This window comes from Protomyctophum bolini (genome assembly GCF_963924005.1).
Source record: "Protomyctophum bolini genome assembly, chromosome: 17".
NCBI lineage: Eukaryota > Metazoa > Chordata > Actinopteri > Myctophiformes > Myctophidae > Protomyctophum > Protomyctophum bolini.
In genome coordinates, this window is record NC_137878.1 from 29,490,953 (window position 1) to 29,505,942 (window position 14,990).

The 14,990-nt window shown below is 41.7% G+C and overlaps 1 protein-coding gene across 6 annotated transcripts in view; it reads left to right on the forward strand.

The window, feature by feature from the left end:
* The window catches only part of ago4 (argonaute RISC component 4), a 32,189-nt gene extending 18,913 nt beyond the window's left edge, over positions 1 to 13,276 (forward strand). For 2 of the 6 annotated variants that reach the window (XM_080787016.1, XM_080787019.1), the window contains exons 10-19: positions 345 to 498; positions 1,147 to 1,295; positions 3,752 to 3,936; positions 4,197 to 4,356; positions 5,130 to 5,319; positions 6,094 to 6,237; positions 6,823 to 6,957; positions 7,112 to 7,213; positions 8,440 to 8,639; positions 9,099 to 13,276. In XM_080787016.1, the coding sequence (XP_080643142.1) occupies positions 345 to 498; positions 1,147 to 1,295; positions 3,752 to 3,936; positions 4,197 to 4,356; positions 5,130 to 5,319; positions 6,094 to 6,237; positions 6,823 to 6,957; positions 7,112 to 7,213; positions 8,440 to 8,639; positions 9,099 to 9,207 (1,528 nt within the window). In that variant the 3' untranslated portion in view covers positions 9,208 to 13,276. Of the gene's footprint in view, positions 1 to 336; positions 499 to 1,146; positions 1,296 to 3,751; positions 3,937 to 4,196; positions 4,357 to 5,129; positions 5,320 to 6,093; positions 6,238 to 6,822; positions 6,958 to 7,111; positions 7,214 to 8,439; positions 8,640 to 9,098 lie in introns of all 6 variants that reach the window. The other 4 variants (XM_080787017.1, XM_080787020.1, XM_080787018.1 and 1 more) reach the window with 3 other exon arrangements.
* The last annotated feature ends 1,714 nt before the right edge of the window (positions 13,277 to 14,990 follow it).

A 14,990-nucleotide genomic window follows, 5' to 3' on the forward strand; every position in this document is an offset into this window, starting at 1 on the left:
TAAGCTTCCTTGGACTACATGTTGTCTCAGTAAGACAGCCCTCCCCCTATAAGTGCACCAAAGCATTATGGGAATTGTAGTCCAGGAAGGAAGTGAGCCCAGTGTCCATGACATGAACACTGCTAAAATCTAAAATATCTAAAACCACATATTACACACATAAAGACCTCATGAAGGCGTTCTTCTAAACGTCATTAACATATATATTTGTAGCAAAAAGGGTGAAGTGTCACTTTTTATTTAATGTCACTTCTCTTCCTCTATCATGATTCCCTCATTTCCCTGGCTGCTATTCATTCTTTATAACATTCTCTGTCTCTTTCTCCTTCTCCCCAGGTCAAAAGCAACAGTATGGTTGGGGGCCCGGACCCCTACCTGAAGGAGTTTGGCATTGTGGTGCACAATGACATGACGGAGGTGACGGGCCGCGTCCTCCCAGCTCCCATGCTGCAGTACGGGGGCCGCGTGAGCACAGACACCGGGAGAGACTGTGGAAGGGTGAGTACTGGGGATGCACTATGGGGGGCGCGGCACACTTTACCGTTAGTTTGAAACTCTATACCGTCATATGCATACACCTGTCGCGTGATTTATCAAAACATTAGAAAGTAGGCTAGCCAGTGTTGTGAAAATATAATAATAATAATAATAAAATAATTGAAAGAAAGAACTAATGTATTGTCTGCGTGTGCTGCTTGCTTATTTTATGGACATACTGTACATACTGTTGACTTTGTCATGAGTAATTCAACAAAGAATACGTATAACTCGCACAAATAAATTGCATTAAACCGTGCTGCCGGGCGGGTCTTTGTGCAACCGCTCAGTCATTTACATATATGCAATGCTGGGATATGGGAGCAATAGGTGTTCCAGGAATCCAGGTTCAGTTTGACAGAGCTCAGGTTAGACCAAATTTATATGCGAGTTCATTAGAACATTTTAGCCACACTAGTTAGCATTAGTTGACGTGATTGACGCTTTTGGCTTATCAAGCTTGTTATTGAGCATAGCGGCATAGTGGCCCGGTCATGTTTAAACAGTCAAGACGATCAAGAAATAAATGCCAACCTATACAATTCCACGTAGAATTTAGAGGCTATTTTGGCAAAAGCACAAAGCAGCAGGGATTGACTAAGAGTGTAGGGACTCTCTCCCCAGAACAAGACGGTGGCCACGCCCAACCAGGGCGTGTGGGACATGAGAGGGAAGCAGTTCTACGCCGGTATCGAGATCAAAGTGTGGGCCGTGGCCTGCTTCGCTCCACAGAAACAGTGTCGAGAAGATCTGCTGAAGTAAGTTTTAGAATAACCCTTTCCCCCCAAAATGTGTCCATATCTTCTAGTCCGGGAGCCGTGGGGGTGAACGTGGTTTCGTCAGTAAAATTTATTTTTCTCAACAGATTCTTGTAGCTTGGGGTCATCTCTTAAGAATTCAAGAGGGTGGCCAATGTTATACCTTGAGCATTTTTTGTTATTAACCCCTAAATGGCCCAAAAACTAACAAATCCCCAGAAATAATGCTTTCAATCAAAGTAATGTGTGATTGCATCATCAGATACTAACAGATTTTTTAACTAATAATATCATGACATGCACCTGTCAATACATCTCCCAATATTCCAGCTGTATGAGTGAGTGACAAACCCCTATTGATTCTCCCAACACAGAACTATGATTCATAATGCTAGATAGATGGTATGGTGGTGTTAACAAAGCCCTAAAAGAGAAACTACAGGTCTCTCAAAACAAGCTAGTCAGGCTCGTTTTGGGGCTGTCTGCAAGGGACCCTGTTGGTAAAGTGCACTTTCAGCAGTTTGGTTGGCTCCCTTTAGTGGCCAGGTCAGTTCAACTTCAACTGAACCTAGTGCATAACGTCTATATCAACAGCCCTGAGTACCTTTTGTAAATGTTTTCAGAAGCGCAGTGAAGTTCATTAATTAATTCCCACCTCACCAGAGCCGGCATAGCAGACCTGACCATGCCCACGTTCACCACTGAAATGGGAAAACGTTCCTTTATATTCAGGGGTAGTGAGTTCCAGCTTACTGCTCTTCCAAATCTAAAGAGAATCAGCAGCCATCTCCTTTTTAAGATAAGGGTCGAAGCATGGCTTTTAGAAAATGTTGCAGAATAGTATCATGTTTAACTATATTAGCAATGAAATCACATATGTATTTATGATGTAGGTAGTGTAGCTCGTCACAGACCAAGGACCACAATGAAAATAAGTCGGAAGACTGTATTTTGTGTTTTTCCTTGACGCTTCTAGATGAACATGATGTAACTTGTTTTTTCTTGCATGACGTCTAATAAAATCAAATCAAATCAAATTAGACAGAGGGTGGTGCTGCTTATGTTGAATGAAACAAAGATGGTTTCTGCGCATTACAAACCCATCTTGTTTTAAAGTTAAACGGTACTCTAATTATGTTTCTGAAACAATTTGAGATGAGAAGAGAAACCTCTTCTTTCAGTACTTTGAGATTTAAGATCTTTTTACTTGGTGGACTGACTTGACATCCAGGCATGTCATGGTATTCATGTAGTCCTCAATTCCACAAATCAATCCTCATACTGGTTACAAGACATTAATCTGCTTGCTGTCTGAAGCTCTGCTCTGGTGCAGTTTAACTTGATCCCATTGCTGAGACACCCAGCCCCTGAATCACTAAGAAATGCGTCACGATAAGGAAATTAAATTCTCTCAGAATACCTTTTCATGTTTTCTTTAATTTAAATAAATTGTTGATTGCTAGTATGCCTTTCTGTTTGTGTCGAGTTCAGCATTACACTTCCACAGACGTCCTGGGAATTACCCGTATGTGGTGCCCAAGACCTCTGTGGACGTCTTGGCAAAAAAGTAAAAAATGGGCACCCTTGGGTTACTATTTTGAAAGTGTTGCGTGGGCACATAAACATTTTCAAATCGGCCTCATGGTGGCGCTATAACAGCCCAATTCCTGTTTTTACCTATAACTACACCGATCTGTGTACAACTTTGTATGCACACTCCCTAGAGGCCAAGGAATAATTTCTGCCTGTTATAGCACCACCATGAGGCAGAGTTTTGCAAAATCTGTTTTACTCACAGATTTTATCCATACATCATGCAAATCGGTATATCTATATCTATAGTCATGTGTTCAACACAGATCTGTTAGATTTTTCATATATTATTACTCTACACATTTTGTCCAAACATCACAAATGCTATTATCCTGGTGGAGACCTGTGACCTGAGGGGAACTTCTTCCAGTCTCGCTCTTTCGGCGGCACATTCTCTCCAGAGGCAATACACAATCCAAACCAATGACAAAAAAGGAATTGCGGCCGATAACGGAAGGGCCTGGAGCAGCTTATAATGGACTCTATAATAACCCATTTATGATCAGAATCCTATTTTAAATTCTGCATTCTGATTACAAAACATTTTGACCTTTGAACAAATTATTTGTTGTATCATGGGTACGTTATCGTTTCAGTGCTAGAGTTAAATATTTGCAATGCAGAGCCCTTGGTCTCCTTATTTCCTCTTTTAAAAGATTAAGTAATGTGTCTCAGGAATGAATGACAATTATTGTAACCTTTCCAACTAAAGACAAAAGTTGTTGGTGTTAGTGACCTAATTTGTGTACCACGTTTGAGACAGATCATTTCCAGACTCATTTGCCACCCTTTACATTGAGCAACGTTGACCTTTTAACACATACTGCTAATTTCCTGATGTCTTGTACAATGTTTTATAACAGGAGTTTCACAGACCAGCTGCGCAAGATCTCCAAGGATGCTGGGATGCCTATCCAGGGCCAGCCGTGCTTCTGTAAATACGCCCAGGGGGCTGACAGTGTGGAGCCCATGTTCAAACACCTCAAGATGTCTTACGTTGGCCTGCAGCTAATCGTGGTCATTCTTCCTGGGAAAACACCGGTCTATGGTAAAATAAATAGTTTTATTCATTACTCGGATATGCTTTGAATGTATGTCAATGCGAATAGTTTGGTGAACCACTATTTTTATAATTTGTTGTCCAATTGTGTCATGCGAAAATGGTCGATATGCTCACAACAGGCTGCATCACCTTGTGAGATTGATCTGCTATTTTCGGTATCTGGTTGGTTACTTTTTTATAATGGATTACATTTATTAGTTTGATTAACTGTTGCGCACACACACTTCCTTCCTCCTTCTCTTTAGCTGAAGTGAAACGGGTAGGAGACACTCTGCTGGGCATGGCCACCCAGTGTGTCCAGGTGAAGAATGTGGTCAAGACGTCCCCACAGACACTCTCCAACCTCTGCCTCAAGATCAATGCCAAACTGGGGGGCATCAACAACGTCCTGGTGCCTCATCAAAGGTCCGCTTTGGAAATCTAATAATCTGTTATGTTTTCAGGGCAAATCATATTAACTATATGAGATTATCGTCTTTAGTGCTGCATAACAGGAGTTGTTTGGATATTGAGTTCGGTGTAATTTAACAAAATTCAATAGCTGGATACATACGATTGTACCGCATTCTGTAAAAAACAAATTGAGTAGATGTGGTGCGAATAGCAACAAATGGTAAATACACACTGAACCCATATGTGCAAGGATACATGGGATGCAGTGAGTCATTGCCTCTATTTATTTGTATTTGTTTTCTCTGTCCTCTTCTCACCCGTCGGCATCCACTTTCATGGATTAAAGTTCTCAGTCGCCACGACTGATTTCAGTCATTTGGATCCCATAGAAGTCAGCCTGTCTTAAACAAAAAATTGGCTACAAGCTTCTACAAGCTTACAACACTTAAGCTTGTAGATAGCCTATTTTTGGTTATTAGTTATTTCAGTCCAGAAAACCCTAATGATCTCAGATATTTCATAACCACGTTAACGCCTCTATCTGCAATTTCTTCAACTGTTTAGCTGTATGGTTTTTCCAATGGGTACCCAGATTGGCTGTATGGCTACCAAAACCTCATTTTACATATTGTGTTAAGTGTGTAGGACACACAGCGCTAGTGTGTGGTGACTCATTTCACACCGTTTCACAAATCACATATTAGGGCTTGGCCTAGCAACATTTTTCAGTTGCGAGATTTCATTTAGTTTTAATCCATGCACTCTGTCTCCTCGACTCCACCCAGGCCCTCTGTGTTCCAGCAGCCAGTCATCTTCCTGGGAGCTGACGTCACACACCCCCCAGCAGGGGACGGGAAGAAGCCGTCCATTGCTGCGGTGGTGGGCAGCATGGACGGCCATCCCAGCCGTTACTGTGCCACGGTGCGGGTCCAGACCTCAAGACAGGATTTGTCGCAGGTAACCGAACCAACACAGGTACGTAACTGAACTTTATTACATAAATGTGTTGTTTTGTGTGTTTCTGCATGCTGAGCTTGTAGATGCATCAGGTCTAAATCGGTCAAAGGAATATCAACATATCTAGTTCAAGTTTATTGGTCATTATTTTAAATGACCAATAAACTTGAACGGTAGATATGTTGATATTCCTTTGACCGATTTAGACCTGATGCAACCTATACGTTGTTATACCTTTCAATCCGAGAGCTACCTCTGTGTTGTTCTACATCAACGATTTTCAGTCATTTGTCTGGAAAAATAATTTGATAAAAAAATTGTGGAAATGTTATCGTGAACCCAGTATTGTGAATAGTATCTTGAGTTGAATGAAATGTTACATGCCTTGTAGATCTGCTATTCTCACAGAATGTTCACTTATTTGTGTGGAACGTTATTATGACCGAAAATACAGACCCAATGGATTGTTATATGCCCTTTATCACAATTTAGTTTTTTAACTAGCGAGCATTTGTTTTTGTTTTTATGCTGCGTCCTTGCAGCTTGTATAAGCATGTCTCCTATATTAAAATGTTCCAAGTGTCACCTGAGTGCTGCATATAGATTCTTAATGTATTATGTGTCGCACTGTGATGCCCATAATGTTGCACACTGCGAAGTGTTGTGATCTTATAGATCCGCTGTTTTCGGTATGCAACACTCAAACGCAGTAAACGAGTACCGGTATAACTCTGGCTTTAATGGATCTAATTTGTTAGCTTTACTTTTGCTCACTTTACTCTGTTTCTATAGGAGCAACTGTTCAGCCAGGAAGTCATCCAGGATTTGACAAACATGGTACGGGAGCTGCTCATCCAATTCTACAAGTCCACACGTTTTAAGCCTACGCGCATCATCTACTACCGTGGTGGAGTGTCTGAGGGGCAGATGAAACAGGTGAGACATCCATATGACTATTATTAAATATTCTATTGTTCTATTGTGTCCGGGTAGCTAAGTCGGTAGAGCTCTCGCCTTTGGACCACAACTTCATGGGTTCGATCCCGGGCACCCCCAACTCAGCGAATGAGTAGCACAGCTTGGTGCAGCAAGTCATGAGGGAAGTACTGGGAGCTGATGGTAGGTGTGGCGCTCCACCTCAGCAATCCATCTCCCAGGGGTCTAGTGCATTGTAACGGGGATAGACTCCCGCATGTTACTGGCTGATACCGACAATAAGCCACCCCCAACCTACTTCTATTGTTTTTAGCTGCAATCACACAGTCTGTTAGTTGGTTGGCCTGTCTGAGTGTCTGTCCAACATTTTCAAGCACATAATGGTTTAGATTACAATTACATGTTTTATTGTTTTACCTTTTAATTCTTCCGTTTATATTTTCATTCACCCCTATTGTCACATTTATACTTATACCAATAGAAATAAATAGATTGCAGTTCACCAGAGCTCACACTTCAACAATTATTCATCATAAGGTCTAGCTTGGTCTCTTATGGAATTGTGTGTATAATATGTGCGCCCAGGTTGCATGGCCAGAGCTGATTGCCATCAGGAAGGCGTGTATTAGCCTGGAGGAGGACTACAGGCCTGGGATCACCTACATCGTGGTCCAGAAACGCCACCACACACGTCTGTTCTGTTCTGACAAGGCTGAAAGGGTCAGTAGGCATTCATTCATAAGACAACCCATGAGACCACTTTAGCATGCCATGTTTTTCTCTTTTTTTAAGATTATTAAAAAATAAGAGATACATCAAATAACATTGATTCCAGCTCCTCCAATGATCATGCCTGATTGATTTCTCCCTGCAGGTTGGGAAGAGCGGTAATGTCCCAGCAGGCACCACGGTGGACAGCACCATCACACACCCCTCTGAGTTTGACTTTTACCTGTGCAGCCATGCAGGGATCCAGGTGAGGGCCTGAACGCACACACTATTCCACTCAGTTCTGTTGTAGATTATAGTGTCACTTGTAGAAAGGTTATCTTAATTTAAACTACTGTGTGTGTGTGTGTGTGTGTGTGTGTGTGTGTGTGTGTGTGTGTGTGTGTGTGTGTGGTTTTTTTATTGGGGTCCGTATGCTTTTCCGACCAGTCATTGGTCCGACTTGGCGAACATGCGTTAAGGTTGGCCAACAATCCGAACATGCGCTGCTCCATGCTTGCGGTTAGGGTTAGTTAGGTTAGGCTTTGAGGTAGGTTGTCGGACCAATGACTGGTCGGAACTTAGTACTGCACCCGAACTATTCACTCACACATATTCGGTCTGCAGGCAGGTTAGTACTGTAGAAACACAAAGTACATTCTTAAGAGCAGCAACAGAAGACAACTTGTGTCAAAGTCCAGTCAGTCATTTCTTTCTTCAATAAATGGCCGTGATCAAATTGCCATCTTAAATCTTCCAAGCTCAGTTTCTGAACTGAGATTCCATTCCAAAAACATCCACTGAGAAATCGATTGAGCCAGGCAGCTGGAAGCAATGATTTACGGGAGAGGGATGACATGACGAGTACAAGTAGCTCTGAACTTTAAACAACAATGAGGAGGTTAGCATCAATGCTGCTATATATTTGTTTTTATAACTCTTTGCTGGTTAGAAAGGCGTTGGTAACTCTTGTTTTCACAGCTGGATAGCTCGACCAATCGGTGCCAAACCCCATCTTAAATGGTTCCCCATTGTTTACCATTGATACTGTATAAGCAAATTAACTCCAGTTCGACTGGTCCACAAGGTATCACATTGTGATACTTTTACCTGTCATTTACCTGTTGGTATATTATGGTTATTATTGGTAGTGGTACAGCTCTGAATCCCTGTTGGTGAATCAGTAGCTGTTGTATAACTTGCCTTAAAATTGATTAAAGGCCTTTGTCGAGGGAGTACAAGATGTTATTTTTTCTTTTCTCCTGTTTCGTTGTTTCGTTGAAAGTTTGATTTACAAACTGCTGGTCGTATGTCATTGCTTGCGTTGATGACACCCTCATCCTACACAAATCTCTATTGAGCCTTGCCAGATCACAAGGGGCGAAGTGGTCTGACTTTACAAGAATGGTTACGGTCACTGTGCAGATATGAAAGAGAAAAATAAAAACACCAAAGCACAAAAAAGCTTATTGTTGTCATGTCCCCCTCCTCTAGGGCACCAGCCGTCCCTCTCACTACCACGTCCTTTGGGACGACAACTGCTTCACGGCTGACGAGCTGCAGCTGCTCACCTACCAGCTATGCCACACCTATGTCCGATGCACACGCTCAGTATCCATCCCAGCACCAGCCTACTATGCAAGACTAGTGGCGTTCCGTGCTCGATACCACCTGGTGGACAAGGACCATGACAGGTACAGAGAGAACTGGGAACGTTTGTCTGGATAGTTGCATTGATTGTAGCATAGAAGTTGTCGTGTGTAGTTTAAGCTTACAGTAATAGATCTTAACGTCTCTTATTATTATTATTATTAAGCATGACAACACAAGGTAATGCATCAAATGCATAGAAATAGTAATCTAGGATCATATTAAAGTAACCCAAGAACCTAGGATCATAAGTAATTGTCTCCACCAGGCCAAAGGCATGGGGAGGGAGTATGTTTTATCATTATCACAGTAGAATATCCAAAACATATGAATCTGTACATTGAAAGTATATACACTATAGAATGCACTTGCATCCATTTTGTAAATTCTCATGCTTAGACACGATACGCATGATGAAGTCACTGACAACAGCAGCTTTAATCTGACACAAAAAGGTACAATACTGTTTGTAATATCCTCCTGTGTGTCTGTTTTTCTCATAGTGCGGAAGGTAGCCATGTATCGGGCCAGAGTAACGGCCGTGATCCCCTGGCGTTGGCCAAGGCAGTTCAGATTCATTATGACACCCAGCACACCATGTACTTCGCCTGAGCCAGCCAGCCAGCCAGCCGGCCGGCTTCTTCCCTTCCTCCATTTCTATTTGCCAGTCTCTTCTCTTCTACGGTATCCTCTGTGTCTGTCTTTCTGTCTGTCCCTCTCTTTGTCTCTCTTCTTCAAACATTTTCTTAATCTGCACCAAAGCGGCTCGATGCCAGAGGATTCTGCCGTTTCCCACCACCTGGCAAGTCTTGTTCCATGGTCATGTTCCCGATTAAGCCGCCTTTCTAACCAGCAATCCGGCACTGAGAAACCTCGCGGTTTATAGTGCGCAAAGGAAAAACAAACCATACACACATATTGAGCCATTATTTTGAGTTTGGTTTTGTTTTTTCTCCAATTTTGAATGTCCTTTTATTCTTGTTTTTGTAAGACACACTGAGCAAGGGAGTGGACTGACGCCAATTGTGTCAGACCAGCTCTTCAGCTCTCCCAGCTAAGCAGGACTCTTATCTACTTTTACCTCAAAGCCCCTTTGGGCGAAATCTGTCACAAGGTCTTGGGTTTTCGGGTGGTGGGGGGATGGACTCTGCATGAAATGAGGTGGAGGGGGAGTAACGAGTTAACCTTTTGAGAATGATATATATATATTATATATTTTTTTTTCCTTTTTATGAGTGTGTGTTTTAACTTTTCTCTCCTTTACGGTCTTTTACAAACGAGGTGACCTGGGTATCCATGCCCATTACTACTCCCCTCCCATTTTAACCAAGAGTAAGCGATTGTGTGAGCATGTGCGTTTCTGTATATACATGTACTGCTGTTTGTGTGTGTGCGCGTGTGTGGGTGTGTGTGTATTTTTCATGGCAGGCCACTGAATTGTAAAGGGAAATCAAGGAGATAACTGCTGTAAATGCCTCAGATTTGATGTTTTTATATTCACACGTACAATACATATATTAACATATAAATAGTTACATCTATAAAAAGCAACTTTGAAACAGATTAATTATACAGGCCTCACACAGAGGTTGGTGGGTGTAGCAGCCCTGGGTCAGTTACTAATTGAATTCACTTTGAACTTGTGCTTCAGCCTGCCTGGAGTGCGAGATGCGGCGGGATTTGCACTTTTGGGAGCAATCCGATTGGTGCCCTTGTGTCTCGCAAGATTGCCATCCCACAAAAGCCACTGAATCAATCTCAAATAGTAAGTGAACCTCCAGGTCTGATGTGTAGCAGTGGTGACCGTGGTCTAACCTGTGATTCTGGCTCGGCATTGGGACCTGTTGAATGGCTGAATGCATTACGCACAGACAGTACAGGTGTATCAGCCTGTGCTGTCTGTGTGAAAGATCTGGGATCTGTTCTTTTTTTCTTTTTTTTTTAAATATCTGGACCTGATGATCTGAAAGGTTATGACACTGTTGGTAGTAGCATGTTTTTTTTTTTTTTTAATTCTGTTTAGACTTTTTTACACAAGGCGCTAGCCGCCTTAATTTTAGTGGCCGGAAAAATGAGCATAGTTTTTTTGTGTGTGTGTGTGTGTGTGTGTGCGTGTGTGTGTGTGTGTGTGTGTCTGTCTTTTGGTCTCCTTTGCTAATACTGGCCAATTCATTGCACTGACCCGGGACGCTAGGCAAGCAACAGAGGGCACTCTTTATCTCTTACCTTTATGCATTTATACATAAGAATCAACAAAGCAGATTTGTAAGAGTTTAATATAAGATGTTTTGTGGCTATCTTAAAACTGTTGTTTAGAATTACTAGTTTATCATTGATGTTGTTGTTGTCGTTATTGTTGTTAATGTTATTACTATTGTGATGAATTTTAAGGCCGACGGCAAAGCCATTTGTGTAGTAACCAGTGTGACTTCAGGAATAGGCAAGAGTTGTTGAGCCATGGTTTTTAAGGGGTAGAGATTTGGGTTGGTAAAATTTGTAGCATTCTGGCCAATAGTGAGAGAATGTGGGCCCTGGGACAGATTTGTTTATGCACCCCTTAGTAGTTTCTGAGATTAGAAAGGTAAAAATGTGTTTTTGTCCTCTAAAGAAGATGTGTAACACTTCACTAAGACCCTGGTAAAAACAGATTTGCCCCTCGGATGGCACCAGGGCCTTGGTCTGGTGAGATAGTTGGAGACAATCAGGGACTGTAATCCGAATAAAGTGGGACTGAAGGAATTTGTTCAAAAGGGGTTTGCAATGAGTAAAACTTTCAGAATTTCAAAAATACATTGTTTCTATTGCTGTTTGTGTGTATTTTAACCAGTATACCAATTTTTCAAAGTCTCTACTACTTGGGGTGTTTTTGTTTCGTTTTTTTTATTGCGTTTTCTTTTCTCTTTTTGTACACAAGATTAGACATGTTGACGATAAGCATAAGCACTGCCCTTGGACCCCTTCTTCACTGACACCTAACGAGTTACTGTCACAGACCATCATCTTAGCTTTAGCAATAAGTGTTATATTGACCGTTGTACAAGCGGTGCCCCCTTGGACTGTGATAGGATCATGAGATGATGCAGTAGGGCTTGGGGAAGCTTCCGAATAGTTGTCGCGCACGCCTCGTCAGGGGGGACAGCTCAGTAATAAACCCTTTTGTAATAAACCACCCGTAAAGCAGCAGGTTTGCTATGAATGAGTTTGAGCACCTGCCTGTCGTGGGCGTGGGTGCTGGCCAAGGGGAGAGAAGTGGGAAATTTGGAGGAGGAAGGGCTTGTGGGCCTGAAGAGGGTGTTGTCCAAGCATTGCATGCAATAAGTTTCTGTCATTGTTTTTAAAGGGGCATCTGTTTTTTGAATCAGTTTGAATATCAGTCGGAAGCATTTGTTTTAAAGAATCCTCTCGAAATGTCCCTGGGGAGAATGATGGTTAAGACTCCAGGATGTTCACTTTAAGTTGATAAAGGTTAGTATCTGTGATGAATACCAATTCTGAACATAACATTGCAAAGCAATATTAATGCAAATTTAGTCGAGCAAATGAGGAAAAAATCTAAGCTATAATTCTAATTGTGGCTGTTGGTCTGCTCTTGCTAATGCGGTTTGTGTCTGTACTTTTATTTTGTTGTTGCTTGTATCAATCAGTGGGAATGTGCATTTGGTGGATTAGCTCTTTAGAAAAACCTTTTTTTTTAAAGTAATAAAACCGACTTTGCTCGCCTGCATGCCAGAGTATTGTCCTTAAAAAAAACCTCTTTAGAATCATATTTATTATGAGAGAGAGAAAAAATATAAACTTTTGGGGATAAATGTTTATTAATTTAGTGAGACTGTTTTAGGCTAGCAATATTTGTCCAGTCTCTCCGAGATGTATTTTAAAGATTCCTACACAAATGTCAGTAAATTGGGAGGCACAAGCCATGAGGAGAGGGATTCTGATCTTTGCGTCGTGTCCAAATTCAAACGAGGTACTTTCTCCAAACGTGGACCCGTTAAAGACCTAACCCCTCTCTTCTGCCCAGGCTAGTGTAGGGAGCATATGTTTGGTCTCCTACTTCCTGGTTTGTGCCCCTGGCCACGCCTCTCGGGGCTCTCCTGTCTCCATGGCACCTCCGCAGGCCCCTTGCAAGCGCACTTCCTCTTTGTGAGGTGGTTTGGTGAAAACCATGGCATCTACGGGACAGGATTACCTCTTTTTAACCTTTTTAAAAAAAGATCCAGAATTCTTTCCGTGCCCCTATTGAAAGAGAGCATGATTTATTTTTTACTTCTTCTGACTTTGATATATATTATTATATCTTAAAACAGATTTGTAATTTGACATTGTGTATTGTGTAAAATGTTTTCTTTTTTTTTTCTTTTTTTTTCTTATTCGGCGTGTGTTCTAGCTCTGCTGTTTTTATTTTATTTTTTCCTGCTAGTGTTCTCTGAGCTATGTGTGATTGTCTAATAGCAATAGAACCATAGAATTGGAACATTCCAATTCTGTGAAGGAACCCTTTTTAACCTGTTGGGGAGGGGCATGACATATTCTGTCCTTCCTACAAGGGTGCCTAATCACTCGCTGTTATTGCTATTATGTGATGTTTAAATACTTTTTTTTTTTTTTTTTTAGCCTGCAGGGAATTACTTGTGTTAATGTGCAAAGTAATAAATTGGTATTTCATGCCTCTATCAGAGCAGATGTGTGTTCTCTTCATTGATCTGTGAGTGTTGTTTGTCATGACTGTATGATACACAGGACATTGTATTTAATTTATATTAAGAATGGTGGCCACTGGCCTCTAATGTCTAATATAAAGGAACGGAGGAACCAGTTCATTTTTGTCACTAGGTGGCATACTCTGCCAAAGGGAAATGGGTTCACTTGATTCTGACACTATTCTTGTTCTGGTTGTTATCAGTAAATCTAATTTGTGCATGCATAACAGCAGCAACAAACATTTCATGTGTGCTAATGTATTGTGGCAAAACTACTCCAAAGTTGGCCCATTTCTAGAATTATTACACAATGTGAGGTTGTCAACGATGACAGACATTCATTACATGTGCACTGTTAAAAGAGCAGGACAACAAGAGTTGTTGTCCTGCTTGCCAGCAGAGTCAATCAGACTGGTGGAGACTGATTGGGCTCCCTGTGTTTAAACCAACTTCCTCTGGTTGGCACAGGAAGTACGTCCTCTAGGTTCTAGGGCAAGGCCTTTTTTCCCTTCTGTTTTTTGTGTGTGTGTGTGTGTGTGTCGGCACTCTTGCCTTCATCAGTGTTTGACTTTAAGTGTATACTTGCATATGACTCAGGTTTTGTTATGTATGTATGTAGGCCTAGTGTGTATGTATGTAGGCCTAGTGAGTGACTAGTGTGTCACTACAAGAGGAAAAGCCATTCAGCTTTGTGTTTGTCCGCAGTGTCCCGTATGAGACCATTAAATTGTCTGGAAACTTCAGGAGCTTAACGGTGGGCTCTTGGGGGTGAAGTAAATCATGTAAGAAGAGCAGTCGGGAGAGCACACAATCACAGGGGGACACGGTGCTGATTGTCAAGGAACTGAATATGAGTTTCATTAACCACATTTTCCTCCTGCCTATTGGGAAGTTGATGATCCACTGACAGGTGGAGGCATGTATAGTGAGTTCGTTGGCAGAGGTTTGAGTGAAGCAGTTCTAGGGTGAAGGTGATGATGAATGATGAACACAACAAAGTCGTGAGACTTATTTCCATTGTGGTCCAGGAGGTGGGTCTGTGCTGTCTCGAAGGACTTCATGGCCACAGAGGTCAAATCAACTGGCCTGTAGTTGTTAAAATATGCAATCCAGGTTTTTTTGAGGGAACAGGTAAAATTGTAGAGAATTAGTTCATTTGCATTTGTTCACAGAACCGTGACCAGTGTGGAGACAGGAGACACTTTCAGACAGGAGGCTATGAAACACTATCTGGGCCCGGCGCTTCCCTTCCCAGCAGGGTGGTTACACAACACGTTCAGGTCATTGCTGGTGAGTCTTACCGTCCTCAATTTTATAGGTGACAAATGGTCCTCAAAGGTTGTTTTTTTTAAGAAGAAAATATATATTGCCGCCCCAAAATCAAGTATTTGATTAACATTTGATACTTAAAAAAAAAAAAAACTATTAAATAAATTAATTCGTCTGTTTGCACCGCTAGTAACAATATCAGTGAGCTACAAGTTGTTTAAAGACAAACTCCAGTACAGTCAAAGCAAGCCAGCAGCTTGACCATGGCTTCTCTGGTCCATTTCTTCATTGTGTTGACCAGTCTTAGGCTAGCAGATTTTTGCTTTGACTTGTTGGTCGGGGGAAGATATAGAGATGTGTCACATTTTAAGTTTAAGTATACTGGGGGGTTTAAAAAAAACATCTTTTCGAGTGAACCCTGTCCAA